This window comes from Cotesia glomerata, linkage group LG10, assembly GCF_020080835.1.
Source record: "Cotesia glomerata isolate CgM1 linkage group LG10, MPM_Cglom_v2.3, whole genome shotgun sequence".
In the NCBI taxonomy this organism is placed as follows: domain Eukaryota; kingdom Metazoa; phylum Arthropoda; class Insecta; order Hymenoptera; family Braconidae; genus Cotesia; species Cotesia glomerata.
This window is the reverse complement of record NC_058167.1, coordinates 15,685,531-15,703,824: the sequence shown is the minus strand read 5'-3', so window position 1 is coordinate 15,703,824 and position 18,294 is coordinate 15,685,531. Positions and strand designations below refer to the sequence as shown.

At 32.3% G+C, this 18,294-nt stretch overlaps 5 protein-coding genes and 1 long non-coding RNA gene across 8 annotated transcripts; 4 read left to right on the top strand and 2 right to left on the bottom strand.

Annotated features, from left to right (window-relative positions):
- Positions 1-1,875: 1,875 nt before the first annotated feature.
- LOC123272425 lies at positions 1,876-3,540 on the bottom strand. The gene is made up of 4 exons (XR_006511085.1): positions 3,381-3,540; positions 2,854-3,052; positions 2,514-2,672; positions 1,876-2,365 (listed from the first exon to the last, which is right to left on the bottom strand). It is a non-coding gene; the product is annotated as an uncharacterized LOC123272425 (long non-coding RNA).
- A 1,670-nt stretch (positions 3,541-5,210) lies between these two features.
- Positions 5,211-10,165, top strand: LOC123272424 (Golgi apparatus protein 1). Of its 2 annotated transcripts, XM_044739176.1 has the most exons (6): positions 5,215-5,407; positions 5,483-5,964; positions 6,034-8,133; positions 8,212-8,721; positions 9,547-9,775; positions 9,843-10,165. In XM_044739176.1, exons 2-6 carry the CDS (start codon positions 5,632-5,634, stop codon positions 10,115-10,117), a joined length of 3,447 nt encoding a protein of 1,148 aa, XP_044595111.1. In that variant the 5' UTR covers positions 5,215-5,407; positions 5,483-5,631; the 3' UTR covers positions 10,118-10,165. The 2 variants fall into 2 exon arrangements, with proteins under 2 accessions (XP_044595112.1, XP_044595111.1); XM_044739177.1 differs by lacking the exon at positions 9,843-10,165 and having other exon boundaries at positions 5,211-5,407; positions 9,525-9,586.
- Positions 10,166-10,323: 158 nt separating this feature from the next.
- Positions 10,324-11,369, top strand: LOC123272422. The gene is made up of 2 exons (XM_044739175.1): positions 10,324-11,040; positions 11,099-11,369. Exons 1-2 carry the CDS (start codon positions 10,883-10,885, stop codon positions 11,367-11,369), a joined length of 429 nt encoding a protein of 142 aa, XP_044595110.1. The 5' UTR covers positions 10,324-10,882.
- A 326-nt stretch (positions 11,370-11,695) lies between these two features.
- On the top strand, positions 11,696-13,004 carry LOC123272421. The gene is made up of 3 exons (XM_044739174.1): positions 11,696-11,819; positions 11,878-11,962; positions 12,243-13,004. The coding sequence occupies exons 1-3, from the start codon at positions 11,731-11,733 to the stop codon at positions 13,002-13,004; spliced, it is 936 nt and encodes a 311-aa protein (XP_044595109.1). The 5' UTR covers positions 11,696-11,730.
- A 98-nt stretch (positions 13,005-13,102) lies between these two features.
- On the bottom strand, positions 13,103-16,094 carry LOC123272396 (DNA helicase MCM8-like). Of its 2 annotated transcripts, none has more exons than XM_044739130.1 (5): positions 15,922-16,094; positions 15,691-15,846; positions 13,668-15,502; positions 13,461-13,610; positions 13,103-13,387 (listed from the first exon to the last, which is right to left on the bottom strand). In XM_044739130.1, the coding sequence occupies exons 1-5, from the start codon at positions 15,998-16,000 to the stop codon at positions 13,193-13,195; spliced, it is 2,415 nt and encodes an 804-aa protein (XP_044595065.1). In that variant the 5' UTR covers positions 16,001-16,094; the 3' UTR covers positions 13,103-13,192. The 2 variants fall into 2 exon arrangements, with proteins under 2 accessions (XP_044595065.1, XP_044595066.1); XM_044739131.1 differs by having other exon boundaries at positions 15,691-15,834.
- An 88-nt stretch (positions 16,095-16,182) lies between these two features.
- On the top strand, positions 16,183-18,196 carry LOC123272398 (2-oxoglutarate and iron-dependent oxygenase JMJD4). The gene is made up of 5 exons (XM_044739133.1): positions 16,183-16,256; positions 16,371-16,612; positions 16,865-17,162; positions 17,233-17,485; positions 17,586-18,196. Exons 2-5 carry the CDS (start codon positions 16,384-16,386, stop codon positions 18,009-18,011), a joined length of 1,206 nt encoding a protein of 401 aa, XP_044595068.1. The 5' UTR covers positions 16,183-16,256; positions 16,371-16,383; the 3' UTR covers positions 18,012-18,196.
- The last annotated feature ends 98 nt before the right edge of the window (positions 18,197-18,294 follow it).

The following is an 18,294-nucleotide window of genomic DNA, read 5'->3' as shown; positions in this document are numbered from 1 at the left end:
ACTTTACAAAACGAATATAATCTATAAGTACCGTAGGCGTGTATGCTCAGGTATACAAAAGGTTGTAGTACAGGTACAGACACATACACAGACGCAGCATAGCATAGGTATGAGAGGCCATTTCGATTTCGACTGGATTTTCAAGGGTCCATGGAGACTGAGCACTATTAAAGATGGTTTAACAGGTTGAAAAGCACCTGAGACCCGACTACCAAGCCAAGCCGAGTTATTTCTTCCCCAAAATAAATTTTATAGCATTATATTTTATAATCCCATTATATATTTATCTATATTTTATTTTATATATTTCAATATCCTACCTGATGCAATCACATGTTTGTAGACTGACCATGAAAAAAGAAAAGAAGAAGAAGACGAAGAAGAAGAGAGGACTCTGCCCATCAAATGGGGTGTCACATTTTATTTATATTATTTTAACTTTTTTATTTTATCCATCTCCATCGGATACTTAACGTTGCGTGAGGTTGATTCTTTCTTGGCGGCTTCTTCTCTTCTCATACTACTCAGGAGAATTACCTCCCGCTGTGCAGCTCACCAACCAACAACCCACGGCAACCGGGGGGGTTGCAACAGGTTGCTGCTGCATTGCTTCAATGCTTTTATACCTATATACATGCGTACATATATATTTATGTCTACACATATATTGATGGTTCCCCAAATTATAACGATCGTCGCCCTGGAGGCCGCATCACGGAGACACGATTGCCCTTTACTGCCTCTACCAGTATATAAGTATTCTCTTGTGCTTTTATGATTCCTTTCCCATAAACACATTCATATATGGTCATGGTGTGACCGCTTTTTAGGCCCCTTATATTTTATTTTAGTACGTCAACTCATCATAAGTACAGTTTTAAAACTGTGTACATACACAAATATAAATCCAGGGACAATACACAACTAATGTTATTAAATCAATGAGCCAATTGTTAATTCATCTACACTACAATAGATATCCTTGTTATTTCTTTAGCCCTTATATATTTAATATTATCTTATATACTATGGAGATACACGAACTGGGTATACGTACCCAATATATAGTACATATATTGTAAATTTATTGATAAAAGAACAAGGGTAGTTAACGTGCTTTTTTTGTAAATTTTATCACCCCTATGTATTAGATACAGGGGCGATGAACCGTGTCTATAGGGGTACGATCGATAATCCCGCATATGTTATTATCCATCATAGCTCTTAGCTCTACACTATTTTTTATTAGCTTTAGCTTTATTTTAGAAGCAATAAGTTAAAGTTTAAAGCTAGAGATCATTAAAAAAAAAATGAAAAATCTTTATCCCAGTCATAATTAATAGTGCTTTAAGGTAGTTGATTGTAGATGATGAGTATCTGGATAGATCCAGGAGATAAAATATTTTTCGATAGAGATAGGATTTAAAAATGTGCTAGTTAAACGAAGTAGGCTTTTACTCCTCATCCTCATCACTGTGCATCAACCGTACAGCCTTTTGTACCAATGTATATAGATATAAAGTATCTAACGTAATGGTGGTGTAGGAGTGGCAACTCCTACAGGGTCATCGGCCTTCACATCGTCACTATTGTTCTCCAACAACCCTGTTGTGTCCGTCAAAACTCGCAAACCCACTACCTTATACTTTATACCTTCTACCTACTCCCTTTGCCTACCGAAGCCAGACGAATAAATTCTCACCCCAATGCCTAGAGTCAGTAACAAAGAAATTTCAATGGTTTAATTTTCCCAAGCTTTCCATTGATTGACTTCTCTGGCCCTGTCGTAAAAATTTTAATACCACTATTTATTTCTCAGCTTGAAAATTATAAAAGACACGTTATAATGTAATAAAAAAAAAAAAAAAAAAAAAAACAAGTATTACTCTTAAAATTTGTTTTTTGAATAAGTTTTTGACCTCAGGCTCGGGTTGTGTCGTATCATCTTATTGAACAAGTGCGAGGCCTGTCTCGTAACCGTTAAGCCGACTTCCGCTTATACCTACTTACCTACCTACTCCTCTATACTCATCCTCAAACATCTTCAGCAACGCCACTACCAATGTACATGGCGATGAAAGCATATAATACATAATAACTAATTTTTCCCTCTTACTTGCCCGGAGTTTGCTCTGCAAATTTAATTCTCAATGTATACTCTGAGCCATATTTAAATATCCGTAAATCCTTTAGTGATACCTACAGATACACATTTAATACATAATCTCTTGTTATAATTATAATTATAGTGACATTAATAACGCAGATGATGACGTTATTTTCTACAATTCACACATGATACTCTCTCTGGTCTCTGCTGCTCAATATAATAGATTAAATCTTTCACATGGCAAACCAAAATACCCTGAAAATAAACATTTAATAAAATTATACTCACGAGTAATATTATATATAAATATAAATATGAATATGGTGTGTAAGGTAGTTTCAACTTCGTATCGCGATAAGAAACTGTATAATCGCGTCTTACTTCTACACATCCACACACATACATATATATTTTCTGTATCATATTCCTTGTACATCCAGTTGTATATACCCCCTACTCGTTCAACGACCCCACGTATGTACGCATGCATACGCACGTGATAAGCAAACCGAGTGAGCGAGGGATTGTCTGTATGAAGAAATATATATCGACGATAAAAATTCTGTGAAAATAAAAAATAATAAATAGAAATTAAAAATATGTAGATATAAATTAGTTTTGAAGAATAACCGAGAGATTAGGATAAGATATATTATATATTAAATGAATAAAATAAAATGAAGTGGAGGAAAAAAAATATCTAAAAAAAAAAGAGAAATCTTTCAACGGCGTTCTCAATTTACCGCTTGCTGCAGTAAGTCGTTGGTCTGCTCGCGGATAAAAAATGCTCATTGACTAGCTAGCGCGAACGCCCTATTGGAGTGACCCCACTGCTGTCGTAATATAACAACCGTGGTGATAGTTTACTCCTTTACTTCTTCTTCTTCTTCTTCTTCTTTCGTCTTATACTTGTTGGTCTCAGCTTCTTGACTATTACATACACTAGGACAAAATAAAAGTAAAAAATAATAATATATACAACTAAACATAAAAATAAATGAAACGCAATGACGTCTGTGAGACAGAGGTCGAGCACGACGGCGTTTAGTGTGTATGGGTAGTAGTGGTATATAACCTTAAGAGAATGAGGGGAAAAAGTCGTCGCTATGGAATAAAAGGAGGGGCGATATATAGGGAGAGGCCTTGGAAGGGAGTTGAGCTCCTTACAGTGCATTGCCTTTTTACCATCCGCACTTCATACCCCCCCGTCACACCCCTTGCCGCCGTCGTCGTCGACCAAGTCCAACAAATCACACACATATATACTCACAACAGGCTCCTGACGTTCTCAAGAGCACGTCTAACAACCCAAAGGATTTTTGCAGCAAACCCCATTAAATTAAGCGGGTGAATTTCAGCAACAGCCTCTAATAGTTTTCATTTTCCTGCAATTCATTCAAATTAATTTGATAAATTTTACTTATGCAATATTTATCTTTACCTGCACTTATTAATTCTTTTTTATGAAAAATAAAGTAATAAACGTTTACCAAAGTATTTTGTATTATTATCACGACATATATTCAAGTATATAGCGTGTGTGGGGAATCATGAAGCGCATATATGAATAAACACACCCTGGAACCGAATGTCGACATGAACCCGCGTACTCATTTCCACGAGTAAGCGGTGAAAGTCTAATATGTAAATTTTATATATCTATATACATATGTATTTACTTTATTTTATATATACGTACACTTTACGACGGGGTATAACGGTATATCCTCGTTATATTGCCCAATCATTTGTTATACTCTTTATGCCCTTAGAACTTTTTAAATCATAATGCATTCATATCATTTCATAATCTTTTTCATTTACTTACTTACTTACACACATGCATATCAATGTATGACATTAAATTTAGCAGTCACTAGAGAATTTTTTAATTTTTTTTAATAAAAAAATTTCTTCCAAAAAATTATTTTTAAAAAATGACATTTTTTATTTTTTTTAAATTTATACATGTCAATTTTTTTTTTGCCATAATTTATTTGTTAAAAAAAATTCTAAATAAAGTTAGCCGACGTTTTTAATTTTTTAATAATTAAATTAGAACAAAAAAAATATTTTTAAAAAATTGCACCTTCAATTTTTCAAGTTTTTTACAAATGAAATTTTTTTTTCTATTTTTTTATAATAATTTTTTCAATAAAAAAAAATTCTAAAAATTTTTAGATGTCGGCTAACTTAATTTTCATAAATTATTATCATTATCAATGTATCTTGCTCTTGCTCCACTAGTTTTTCCCTAACATAAAGAAAAGTTTACTATTTATTATTAACCCAGACCACAACGGTTTTTAAAAATCTTTAAATAATTATTTATAAAAATAAATTGTGGTGGTGGAGCAAATGTAAGCGGGATTACATTGGCTTTCTCTTTACATTCCTTATTCGTTACGTTTTACGACCCTTCTTGTGGGTCTTTCAAGTATGTTTAAGTTAAGTTAAGTGTAAGAAATCTTAGGTTGTATGAAACGAGTCTTACAAATTTTTATTTTCAGTTCTACAAATTCTTATAAATCCCTTCAGTGTTCCAAGTCCCTCGACCTCAATTCTTCATAACTTATCACTATCATTATTATTATTACATTCTGTATTATTTATAAATCATTTACATAATTACATTCAACATTTATATTATACAAATACTTTATCAGTTAGGATTTTCTCAGCTAAGGATAATTTATCTTCATTTTTTTTCATCATTAACCCTCAAGTTCAAACACTTGAGTACAATTAGCTATTTAAGTAGCTTTAAACTTAATTTAAATACCCATATTGAAAAAAAAATGAATTGTAAATGTATACACCTTGAGTAAATATATTAAATTACATTTTAAATACTGTATAATTACAACAATACATTGTAATAAGCTTATAATTTTCTCTTCAGTTTCAATCATCATTATTAGAAAGTGCGCCATCTTGCGACCAATTGTTGCTATTTTAAAGAATAACTTGTGTGTTAACGCGACATCTTCCGGCGCTGGTATAAATTTTTAACGTTGTCATGCAGATGCAGATGCATGTGTACATTTATTTATAATATAATATAATATAATATATAATAATAAGTAAAAAAGTATCCTGAATTTTTATAAGAAAACTTAAATAATATATGTAAGATTTTAAAAAAGTAATTTAATTAAGTTGAGTAAAAACCGTGAGCCGAAAAACTTTTATGACTTTTATGTCAACAATATAATTACACAATAATAGCGAGTAAATTTGTCGACGTCGTCAATTTTTTAAGCATTTTATCTGTTTACTTATTTACTTATTAATCGTGTAAGTAATTTGCATTATAAATGACATATTCTGTGAAGTAAATATAATTAACAATTTTTTCTCATTCAACTTTAGCTATCAATTGTTGCTGTGGAAAAAAATACAAGTGACGTGTACGGAAATCAAAGTCCTTTAATTTGCGGTGTGATGAATTTTCACCGTAAGACAAAAAAAAATTACTGATTAAGTATTTAATATACAGGATATTAAAGCAAAGCAAAGTAATGGAATATCCAACAATATCAAGAGTTAGGATAAGATTTGTGTATTTATTCCTCATTGGATTAATTTTAACTCATAATTGTGTGCTTGGTCATGACGGGACAATAGAAAAAAGAAATACAGAAGATAATTTGTCGCAAATGAAATGGTTTTTTGATGACAAAAATTTAACTAGCTCAAATAGAGTAAGAAGATCACCTCCGGGTATCGTGCCACTAGAACCTCATAATTTTATTGAAGATCCCAAGTGCCGGGATGACGTTAAACGCTTATGCGGTGCTATGGACAATTCTAATGATGATTTGTTCATGTTGGAATGTGTGCAAACATTTAAGGTATTTACTATTTTTATTTGATTATTGTTTAATTGATTGTTTTGATTGTTTTTATTTTTTTTATTGCAGCCAAATGAAGTAGCAGCTATTAATGAAGATTGTCAGCATGTTCTTTGGACGCACATTGTAAATTTAACGAAAAATGAAAACATACAGAGATTAACTAGAAAAGCATGTGGCGAAAGCATTGATGAACTCCAGTGCCCAGCGGATAAGGAACCGGGAAGTTATCTCACATGCTTGATAGAAAAACGAGAAAACGTTAAAGACCAGCAGTGTTCTGAGTATATACAAAGATTAGAATGGATTGCGTTCAGTGATTTTCGTGTAATAACACCGATGGTTAATGACTGCCAGCGAGACATCGTTAAATTCAAATGTGGGAGGATCCAGCCTTATCGAGAAATATCCCAGGGCCAGATACTGGCGTGTCTGCAGACCCATATCGATGAGCTCAACTCCAAATGTAAAAAACGGATACTCAAAGTATCTGAAATACAGGCGGACAATGTTAAATTAGACCGTCAACTGTACATGGCGTGTAGACAAGATCATGTGAGATTTTGCTCAAACATACGTCCAGGCAGTGGACAAGTTTACAAATGCTTAATGCAGTACAAGTTTGATCGAGCTATGACCAAACAGTGTCATGATCAATTGACCAGACGGGAAAGATTGATTTCATCTGATTACAAAGTCAGCAAGGGTCTTGCTAAAGCTTGCAAAGAGGATATTAAAAATAATCACTGTCGTAAATACGTGTCGGATGATAAAGAAATACGGCTAGCACAAATATTACTTTGCTTAGAATCGGCGTTCAAAAATGGTAGCAAAATTGACTCGGATTGCCAGCGAGAAATGTTTGATCATCGGAAAATGTTGATGGAGGATTACAGTTTGTCCCCGGAGATAGTCGACGGCTGCGCTAAGGATATCTCTGAGCATTGCAATGGTCTCAAAGACGGCGGTGTTACCATTCACTGTTTAATGAAGCATATCAAAACACGTAAGAAGAGCGCCCAGGTATCACCAGAATGTCAGCGTGCTGTTGAATCTCTGATAAAAGAAACAGATGCCGGTGAAGATTGGCGAGTGGATCCGGTTTTGCGTGAAGCTTGTCAACCGGTTGTTGATTCCTCTTGTCGCGACGTCACTGGTGGCAACGCTCGGGTTATTTATTGTCTTATGGATAAACTTGGTACTGACAGAATGCTCGCTGACTGCGAATCAGCTCTCATACAAATACAATACTTTGTCGCCAGAGATTACAAATTAGATCCTCAGCTGTACAAAGCGTGCAAACCAGACGCCGTACAGTTATGTAATGCCAAGACAGCTTGGACTGATGACGGAAACCAAATGGATCCTGAGAGAGGTCCTCTAATACTTCCCTGTCTTTACAGATATGCTCATAATTATAATTATAATATTAATACTAATAGTGTACAAAATAAAAATGATTTAAGCTTGAGATTTGAATGCTTGGAAGAAATCAGACGTGTTATGAGACAGCGAGCTATCAGTGTTGATTTACAGCCAGAAATAGAGCAAGGTTGCTTTAATGAACTGGCGACTTATTGTAACGACAAAACAGGACGTGGTGAAGAAGTTTTGTGTCTTCAAGACAACTTCGAGCGGTTGAGTGATAAATGTAAATCAGTAATTGGGAATTTAACGCAAGATCAAGCAGAACGAGTCGAATTAAATCCCGTTATAATGTCATCGTGTCAACGAGTTATGGAAAAGTATTGCGAAGATGTATTCAAGTATGGAAAGGACGAGGGTGATATGATGGAATGCTTGGTTGATCATAAAAATGATTTAGATCATTTTGAGTACAAATGCAAGGCAGCTATTGAACATTTTCAATTGATATCTCTCCAAAATTATCACTTTACTTATAAATTTATGAAAGCATGTAAACCACATGTTGATCGTTGGTGCCAAAAAGCAACTACTAAATCAAAAGTTATTGAGTGTTTGAGCACTATTGTGCATGAAGATATTGTAAAGGAGAGTCAGCATAGAATTTTGAAGGATTGTAGACAACAGCTGAGAGCACAGCTATATCAACAGAGAGAAAATATACGTCTGGATGTTACTCTACAGAAAGCATGTGCTGTTGATATTCTACAGTTGTGTAATCAAGTTGAGCCTGGCAATGCTCAGGTAATTTATTATGCTAATAATATTTTATTGTGCGGTTAAATGCGTATTAATTTTGTATTTTTTTTTTTTTTTACATAGGTTTTGGAATGCTTGGCGTCGAAAAAAAATAAATTATCTGAATTGTGTCACAAGCAACTTTTTAAAGTGAGACAACAAGATTTTCAGGACAGCTCGAGTGACTTTTTGCTGCTCAACACATGTCGATCAATGATGAAACAATACTGTCTCGAGGATAATGATAAATCTAAAGCACTTGAGTGTCTTAAGAGGTGGAAAGACGAACCGGCTTTTGATGAAAAATGCAAGAATGTCATACTGAAACGTATGATCGAGCAGAATACTGATTATAGATTTAATGTTGCTTTGCAGTCCTCTTGTTCACGTGACATTGTCAGTCATTGTCAGGAAGTGTTGAACAATCAACCCACAGATAAAGAACTTGAAGGAAAAGTTATCAATTGCTTGAGAATTAAATTTAGAGAAGGAAAACTTAATAATAAGTGTATGAAACAGATGACTGTGATTCTGAGACAAGCTGCGATTAACTATCATCTTAATCCTTTGCTCGCTACTCTCTGTGCTCAAGAGGTATTTTTTTTCATTTTTTTACTCCGAATTTAATATTTAACTGAAAATACATTTTTTTTTTTTTTTTTTTTTTTTTTTTTTTATAATGAATCAGTAAATTTTTAAATAAAACTAGCAACCTACAGTCACTATGTGACTGCTGTGACTTTTGAACTATAAATAAATAAAATTTTGCTTTATTAACTAATGACTTTTGTTAAATTGCACTGTATTTTAGTAACTATTGACATTTTTTAAGATATAAGCTCATCGCGATGTTACACTCATCAAGAGCTTTCATTTGAGTACCCACATGCATTTTTGATATATTTTTCATATATACATATATATATATATATATATATATATAAAATATATGAAAAATTGATGTGGGTACTCAAATGAAAGGTCTTGATGAGTGTAACATCGGGATGAGCTTATATCTTTAAAAATGTCAATAGTTCACAAGATACAATGTCATTTCTTAATTATTGACATTTTTTAAGATATAAGTAAGACACAAAATTGTTCTTATTCTTTTAATAATATAGCTGATTAAAATTGAAAGAATAGATAATTTTTTAGTAATTTTAAAGCTCTGTAGGTTTATAAAATTAATAAAAAAATTCGTGTAATAATGATAACAGATCAAATATCGAAACGTGATCCAATCTCAGGAATGATTTCGTAATTATTATCTCATATTTGTCTATCTACGATATAAAAAATGAAGTACGACAAAACTTGTTTATCAAAGATCTTATTTTATTTTGAAGATATAAAATATAAATTTTAGTATAATTAATTATTGATGTTTGCTTAAGTTATTTTAATTTTATTTTGTAGATTGAAACAATTTGTCATGCTGACGATGATGATCCAGGAAAAGTTGAAGAGTGCTTAAAGCTCGAATTTAATAACAATAATCCAGAAATGAGGGAAGAATGCCGCGTAGAAGTTGCGAATCTTATTGAAGAAGCTAAAGCAGATATTCATATTGATCCTCTATTGCAAAAAGCCTGTAGTATTGATATAGTTAAATACTGCAGTGATATTCCTCAAGGAAATGGCAGACGTAAGTTTCAATATTAATTTTAATTATTGATTTTAATTTTATCTAATCTTGAAAATTATTTGTTTAGATATCGGATGTTTACAAACAGTAATGACTGATACCAAAAAATCCCTACAGCCTGATTGCTATAAGATGTTATCAACTAGAATAGAAATGTTTAAGAATGCCGCCAAATTACATCTGCCAAATTCGATTCAGGAACTTTACTTAACGGTCAATCAATCGCCGTCTAGAAAATATTTTATAATTATATCTTTAACAATGATCGGATTTATTTTTATTGTTGGTTTATTCTGCGGTCGCGTTACACATCGAACGATGAGGATGATGAAAAATAAGTGAAATTTATCACTTGCTCATTGTGATTTATTAAAATTTTTTAAAATCATTTTTGTGTGAAAAATATTTTATAAAAAATTTATTCCATTCTTTTTATAAATATCAATACGTAATTTTTTTACACAAGGAAGAATATTAAATTTCTTAATGTCTTCCAATTTTATCTACAAATAATTTTTACGTTGTATATTAGCATATTGACAAAATTAATTATTAAATCAACAATCAAATAATTAATACATTATCACAGGCACAATTATTTCCATTTAAAATAACGCACGATAATAATTTTTCATAAAATTTTTTTAATCTAAAACAAACTAAATTAGTTAATAGAGAAAATGAAATCCGGAAATAATGAATAACTCACTCCTCTTGCCTCGACAATATTAATAACTATTTGTAAATGTTATAATTAATAAGAGAAAAGAGTGCATTTATTCGGGTTTCAAAAAAAAAAAAAATTGTAAATACGAATACATATATCTTAGAAAAGAGAACCTAATTATTCCATCAAATTAAAAGTATGTTAATGTAAGATAAAAGTATATGAATGATGTCATCATATTCGTAAACGAATACTGAATCATAAAGAAAATATATTTGTAAAAAAATATCAATAAAAAAAAATTTGTAATCAGAATTATCAGACTTAAAATTTAAATACAAACTTTATATTAAGTGACCGGCTTTTGTTTATTAGTCTTGAGAAATTCATTATAAATTTCAAAGTCAAATTTTGTCAATCAAAATTTTTTATTATAAAAAATGAATAAAAATACAAAAAAACCGTGCTATCCAGAGTTTTCTACCGGTAATGGAACCGCAGTCGCTGAAGCACTTGATAATTGGGGATTTTCCAATGGCAGAACTCTTGAAGGTGGCATCAGTCGTATGAAAAAAATATTTAATGAAATGGATAAATTGTAAATAAATTTAATCTTTATTCTGAAAAAAATTTTATCAAACGATAATTTTCTTTAGAAAAACAAACAAAGGTAACATGCAAGTAGTCTACTCTCGTAGAAACGACCCGGAGGCTTGGCAGTACCCTCCAAGTTCTTCCGAATGTAAACCAGCCTGGCATTTTCCGGAAAAACGTCCTCTTATAACTTTTAACTCTACTGCTGAAGTAATTTATGTGTCTAGCTTGTCTTCAGTTAAGCAGGAACTTGCTAATCCAGCTCCTGGGAGAGAATATCGCGCTATAGTACTGTTAGATTTATTGTTAATAATTACATGTACTATAAAATAAAATTTTCAACCATCAATTTCATTTCAGGGCTCCGATAAATGGTTCAAAGCCGAACCGATGGGTACTTGCTACCAACCAAGTTGCTGCGCTCCCTCACAACATTCCTGCTTTCGCCCTTGTTAATTTCTACTACAATAAATTTCGCAATAAATTACTTATTAAATTAACCAACAAAGAAAAAAATGAATATCATGTTTCAGATGTTTTGAATCAGTTTGACAGAACAAATATAAGTGTGAAAATTTGTCGTGCTCCGATGCAAAGTAAATTAACGATGGCATGATTTAAAATTTTCTAATTTTGTTAAGTACAAAAAAAATTATCCGTCAGTAATAATTCAAACTATTAAAATAAAATTACAATGCCTTGCGATGGGAAGAATCCAAATTGTGATCGACGTCGCGAACTTTTGTCGCAGTTAAAATGTCTCGTGAGTTCCATGGACCGCAAGTAAGTTTAAATATTCCATCTTACTGGATAAATTAAGTAAAATTTATGTTACCGAAAGAAAACCGTGCGAATGGGACGAGCCACCCTGTCCACCACCAGCATGTGTGCCAGATACTTCAGGGAGAGATCCTACGACACACTATGTAAATTATTTAAATAAATAATTAATTTTGAAAATTAAGTTAGCCGACATTTGAAAATTTTTAGAATTTTTTTTTATTGAAAAATTTATTACAAAAAAATTTTTTTAAAAATCCCACTTGTAAAAAACTTGAAAAACTGTAAGTAAAATTTTTAAAAAATATTTTTCAGTTTTAATTTAATTATTAAAAAAAAATCAAATAATTAAAAACGTCGGCTAACTTTGGTATCATTAATTAATTATCTTCAAAAAAATAATTAACATTTTATTTTAAAATTCAGATGCCAATCAAAGCAGTCAAGAGTGTAAATTTTCGCGGCAGCGTTATGTACAGATGCGAGTGTATTAAAAGAAACGGGCTTCAAGATCGCTGCATGATGATGGACTGCATGGGTCGTCCGGAGTGTACGACCAAGTTATACCCAATGTGTCATTCGGGAAGAGCTGCTCTGCTCAAGCTCACCGATCTTGGAGACACTCAGACAGCTCTGGAGAAATTCTACGCCGCTGACAAGGCCAGAGAATCTGCCTTGGCGGCCTATTATCGTTTAGTTTGTCCTGAAACAAACGGCGACGGTTCTCCATGTGCTCCGCCTCTGTTCATAAGTCCGCCGTCACAAACTGGCTATCAACAGCAGTGTGAGATACCAGATTGTCAGCCTTGTCATCAAAGCCCCGAAGATCAGTATCGCCAGCAAAAACCATCATCTTTTCCGTGTCATCAAGGTCCTGGAGATCAACTGTACAATCAAAATTGTCAGCCTTGCTATCAAAGTACTAATCAGCATCAATCTTACGGCCATCCGCAACCGCAACCGCTGCCGGTACAAAGACAATTACCTTATCAGTCGTGTCAGCGAGGTCCTGGGGATTATTATCAATCATTTTATCAACAAAATCCAAGAAACCAAGACATTCGCTATCCGGTTCAAAGAAATCAACCGCAGTGTCCTTATCAATCTCCTGAATTTTCTCAGTTCCAACCATATCAACCGCAGACTCAATCTGCGCCTTGTATGGTTCCAAACTATGTACATTGTTGATTGTTAATTTAACTGCAATAAATATAAATATAAAACAATAAATTATATTTTTCATTATAAAAGTACACTTAAAAATCAATAATATATACATATACAGTATAAAGCAGTCGTTTGATATTTTACAATATATTTATAAGGAATTTAATTGCTAAAGCATATTATTAACATGTAAATTATTAACAGATTGACTAATCACCGCCAAATTTATATATATCATTGCCTAATTTTAATAAAATGCCTTGGTCGTTTAATTTCCGTATCAAGCTATTGAAATCATCGACCAAAATACCATTGTCGATAGCCAATTCGTTCAAATCTGTCTTAGTGAAACGATTCACTCCACTTTTGACTTCATCTTTCAATATCTTTATAAAAGCTTTCACCTGTAAAATCAATTTATATTATTAATCTAAAGAAAATATAAATATTTAATATTTTGTAAAAATAATAACTTACTTTATTGGCAGTTATTTTACCACCATCATTTTTTAACGTTGAATGTAAATTGATTTTTGGCACACAAGACAACGCATATTTGTAAATTTCAACAACTTCAACGGCGTCTTCTTCAGTAGTTTGGAGTCTCAAAGACAACTTAGCCCTTGCCTAAAATAAAATGATTAATTACAACGAATCAATATCAATTTTCTAATAAAAAAATACCTCAGTAAGACGAATCAATGCTTCTAGTTGTCTGTGAAAAACTGGTAGCGAGCCAAAGATGTGAGTCTGCTCTCTGAGCTTCAAATAAAATCTCTGCAAGACCTTAGCAGCTTCTCTGGTCAACTTGGGCTTTACATACTGTCTCGCATAAGCGACATACTTTCTCAACAAAACTTGAGGAATAATATCCTTCCGTCTGTTAGCAGCAGAAAGTCTTTCTCGAAGAGAAAGACCGTCATCAATAGGCGAATGATGCTCCACAAGAGCACTAGTAGAAGGAAGGTTAGTCTTCTGAGTTTCCAGTTGATTACCAGCTCTTTGAAACCCTTTACGAGCGTTCATGACGTGTTCAACCAACAAGCTGTCCTGCTCACGATCTGGCTGATCCAGTAGCAAAAAAATTAAGTCACATCTTGACAACAGCGGTTGGCTGAGATTCAAGTTATCAATAACTGATTTGTTAGCATTGTACCGCCCACCAATCGGATTAGCAGCGGCCAGAATTGATGTTCTGGCCGGCAATGAGCAAAGAACTCCAGATTTAGCGACACTAACAGTCTGTTGTTCCATCGCTTCTAGAAGAGCTTGATGTTGCGTAGGCATTTTGTCGAATTCGTCTATTAAACAGCAGCCACGGTCAGCTAGCACAAGAGCTCCAGGCTCGAGTGCAAAGTCATTGGTTCCTCCTTCTTTAGAAAGCGTGACAGTAAGACCAGATGATGTGCTAGAGTTTCCACAGACATAGACACCCTTGGAAGCTATTCTTGCGCAAGCTTGAAGCATCTGAGACTTGCCCAGACCAGGATCCCCGACCATCAACACGTGAATGTCGTCTCTTGATGATTCATTTGCAGTTCCACCGAACAAACTCAAAAGCAACCCAGCTTTTATCATCTCGTGGCCGTAAATTGCGGGACAGAGCGATCGGACAAGTAGCGGAAAATTATCCGGGTCGGATTCAATGTTTTGGATCAATTTGTAATCTTTATCTTCAAGCTCAATTCCCGAAGCGCTTTTTGTCTGGGATTTGTTTTTGTTGTTAACAATCGAGACTGCTTCGATGTAAAATGCGTTTGTCATAGCTAAATCTTTGCCCTTCCCCTTAGCCTTGGGTATTCCGTCGTCAATACCTCGAGCCTTGATTATCCCAACTACTGTCACGTCGTCTCCTGGTACGCAAGTACGAACCAAGTCGTCGAACAACTCAACTTCTAAAATCCTCGGCATCTTTCCACTGTCGTCTTGCATGTTATCTAAATTTTCTTGCAGTTTTATCACTTGAAAAAGTGTCGTCTTGGTGTGACGCGAAGCCAACCTGGTAGTAAACTTACACTTGCTGCATTCTTTGCATTTTTTCGGTAAAGTGTGAAGCCAGTCTTTCTGCTTGACAACCTGGAAGGCCTTGCAGCTTTTGCAAGAAAACAGCATCCACCCGCACATATATGACGGGCGTCCAACTCGGATGACACACCCGCGTGTAGCGACTAATTTTCCACGTGAGCTGGCTTTTAGATCACTCGACGGTACTACTGGCTTTTGATTAAACACTTTTACTCGCAACATTGGTAGGTCTGGTAACTGCAGCGAGTCAGCCAACACGTGATAGAGTGCTAGACCAAGACAATTCAAAGTTTGGCTAGGTGATTCTACCAAATCGATATTAAATGATGACCATTCATCAATAAACTCTTCGTCGTTGTTGAAGCGATCTACATTCACGTTGAAAGCTGGGCCTGTTTGCTTCGCTGATAAATACGGCGCATATATATCCGGATTTTTTTCCATAAATTTTATAGCTGCGTTTATTCTTATTATCAATTCATCATCGTCAATATCTATAAATTTTTTATCAATAATATTAATTAGTTTTGATAGATTTTATTTATAATTTGTGTATAATTTTCGAGCCAAAATTTTCAGATTTAAAAATTTATAATTAATATCTTATAATTTAAAGAATGTACTAATTGCTGTATAATGCCGATTGGCGTAAAATGAATAAATAAATAAATAATAAATATACCTTCAGAATCAAAATAAAGCTTGCAACCAAAATAACGTGGCTTAGGTTGATTATTATTGTTAAAAGCATAAACATTTAACGATTCATCGTCACTGTCATATTCATTTTCAGCATTAAAAGTCGGATGATTATCATCATCATCATCATCATCATTATCTAAAAAAAAATAAAGAATTAATATTGTAACTTGGAATGTCACTCAACAATTTAAAACAGTTAAAAACTATGAACCTTTTTTCTTTTTTGCTGGCCGCTCATCCTTTGATTTGTTGTAATTTTTACGATAACGTTTATTGTACGGTCTACTCATTTTTCATTTAATTAATTATTTTCAAATAATCAGTTAAAAATGAACACTGGTGACTGATAAATAACATTTGTTTACAATTTTCATTGGTTAGAATATATAACAGTGAATTTTGAAAATTTGCGCACTCGCGCACTCTATGCTGATATACCGACAGCAAATAAAAATAATTTCATTATTGGAAATTGGAATGTTTTTTTTTATGTAAGACGTGTGAATATCACGGAGATGGTGTTTTTATTTTGAAGGAATGAATTTAGTAAGATTAATTTTTAATTTGGTTTGATTAAATTATTTAATTAAAGTCTAATGACAGTTAAGTGAAAGTTTATTTATTTAAGTTGTTTAATTTTTATTTTTATTTTTCTGAAAGTTCATTATGTTCAATGGAGTTGTTAGAAATAAATGAATCTGTAAAAAATAATAATAATGACCTAAACATAAGCTGCAATACTCGAATCAACGATGCAATAACATACGATGATTTTTTTACGGAATATTTAATTAAAAATGAACCGTGTGTCTTCAAAAGTGGCATTACCAATCAATGGCCATGTGTTAATAATTGGGTTTTTAATAATGCGCCTAATTTTAAACGTTTAAAAAAACTTTATGGTAATTTTTTAATTTACATATTTATTTTCTTTTATTAATAATTATTTATTTTCAGATGACATTAAAGTTAGCTGTCACTTGACAATTTTTTAATTTTATGTTACAAAAAAATTTGTTCCGAAAATTTATTTTTAATTTTTTTTAATTTCTACATGTCAATTTTTTAAATAATTTTTTTCGGGTCATAATTTATTTGTTATAAAAATTTAAAAAATTTTCAAATATCTGCTATATTAATTTTCATATTTTCAGGTAGTTGTCAAGTACCTGTGGCAAATTGTAAAATAAAATACTACAATGCACAACTGAAAGACGAAATGACGATAGAAAAGTTTATGGATTATTGGCAAGAGTATAGAAATAAAAATTACACCACTGATATGCCTGTATTATATTTAAAAGACTGGCATTGTTTAAGAGACAATCCAGGAGATCTTTTTTATAAAGTACCCAAATATTTTGCATCTGATTGGCTTAATGAATACTACTTAGCCCATCCACAGTTCTCTGATGATTATATGTTTGTTTATATGGGACCAAAAGGATCATGGTACTCTTTATTATTGCATATTTATTAATTAAAAAAAAAACTTTGATTCTGATGAACATATTTCTTACAGGACACCTTTACATGTTGATGTATTCACGTCATTTAGCTGGTCAGCGAACATCGTAGGAAAAAAACGGTGGCTATTATTTCCACCTGGTGAAGAGAACAATCTTCGAGATTTGCATGGTCATTTATTGTACGACATTGATTCGCCTGAGCAAAGTAATTTTTGGTCTGGTTCTAATAAAAGTTTAGAAATAATTCAAGGTCCTGGTGAAATTGTTTTTATACCTTCTGGATGGCATCATCAAGTTTGGAATTTGGTAATTAATTTAATTATATTTTTTTATTGATAAATTAAATTAAATTAATATTAATAAATTGTTATTCATCGACTAATCTCAATTAAATTAAACATTGTAGGAGGATACAATATCAATCAACCACAATTGGATTAACGGATGTAATATATTAAATGTATGGAAGGAACTTAAAAAAGCACTACTAGCTGTGATGAAAGAAATAGCCGATTGTTATAACATGGACAATTGGAAATCCCAGTGTCAAACTATTCTAAAAGCATCTCATGGAATGGATTATTTACAATTTTACGATTTTTTATCTTTCATTATTAAAAAGCGAATAAATTCCATCAACAACAACAAACCCTGCACAAATTTCGACACATGGGAATTCGGTATTAATCATATATTATTCGATCTCAAACGAGCCAAATTTGTATTAAGTTACTTGATAGTAGATTCGAAAGATAATGATATCTATGATATTGTTTTTCGTGATAACAGGCCTGAAAATTTAATCGAATGTATCGACGCAATTTTAATATAAATATATATTTTAAGATAAATAATATTAAGCTAGATTAATGAATAAAAAAAACAATTGGCCTTAACAGTAACGTAAAATCAAGCCTAAAATTAATTTGATGAGAAACAACGTAATTACACTTATTAATATTGCCAACTCATTTTTTTATTATTTCTACTTACAACATTTTTTATTATACAATTTATGTCGTATTAAAATTTTTAATCTATATATAATATAATATATTTATTTATTTATTTATTTACCGTATTATAGATGTATTATAGAACTTAATTAATTAGTT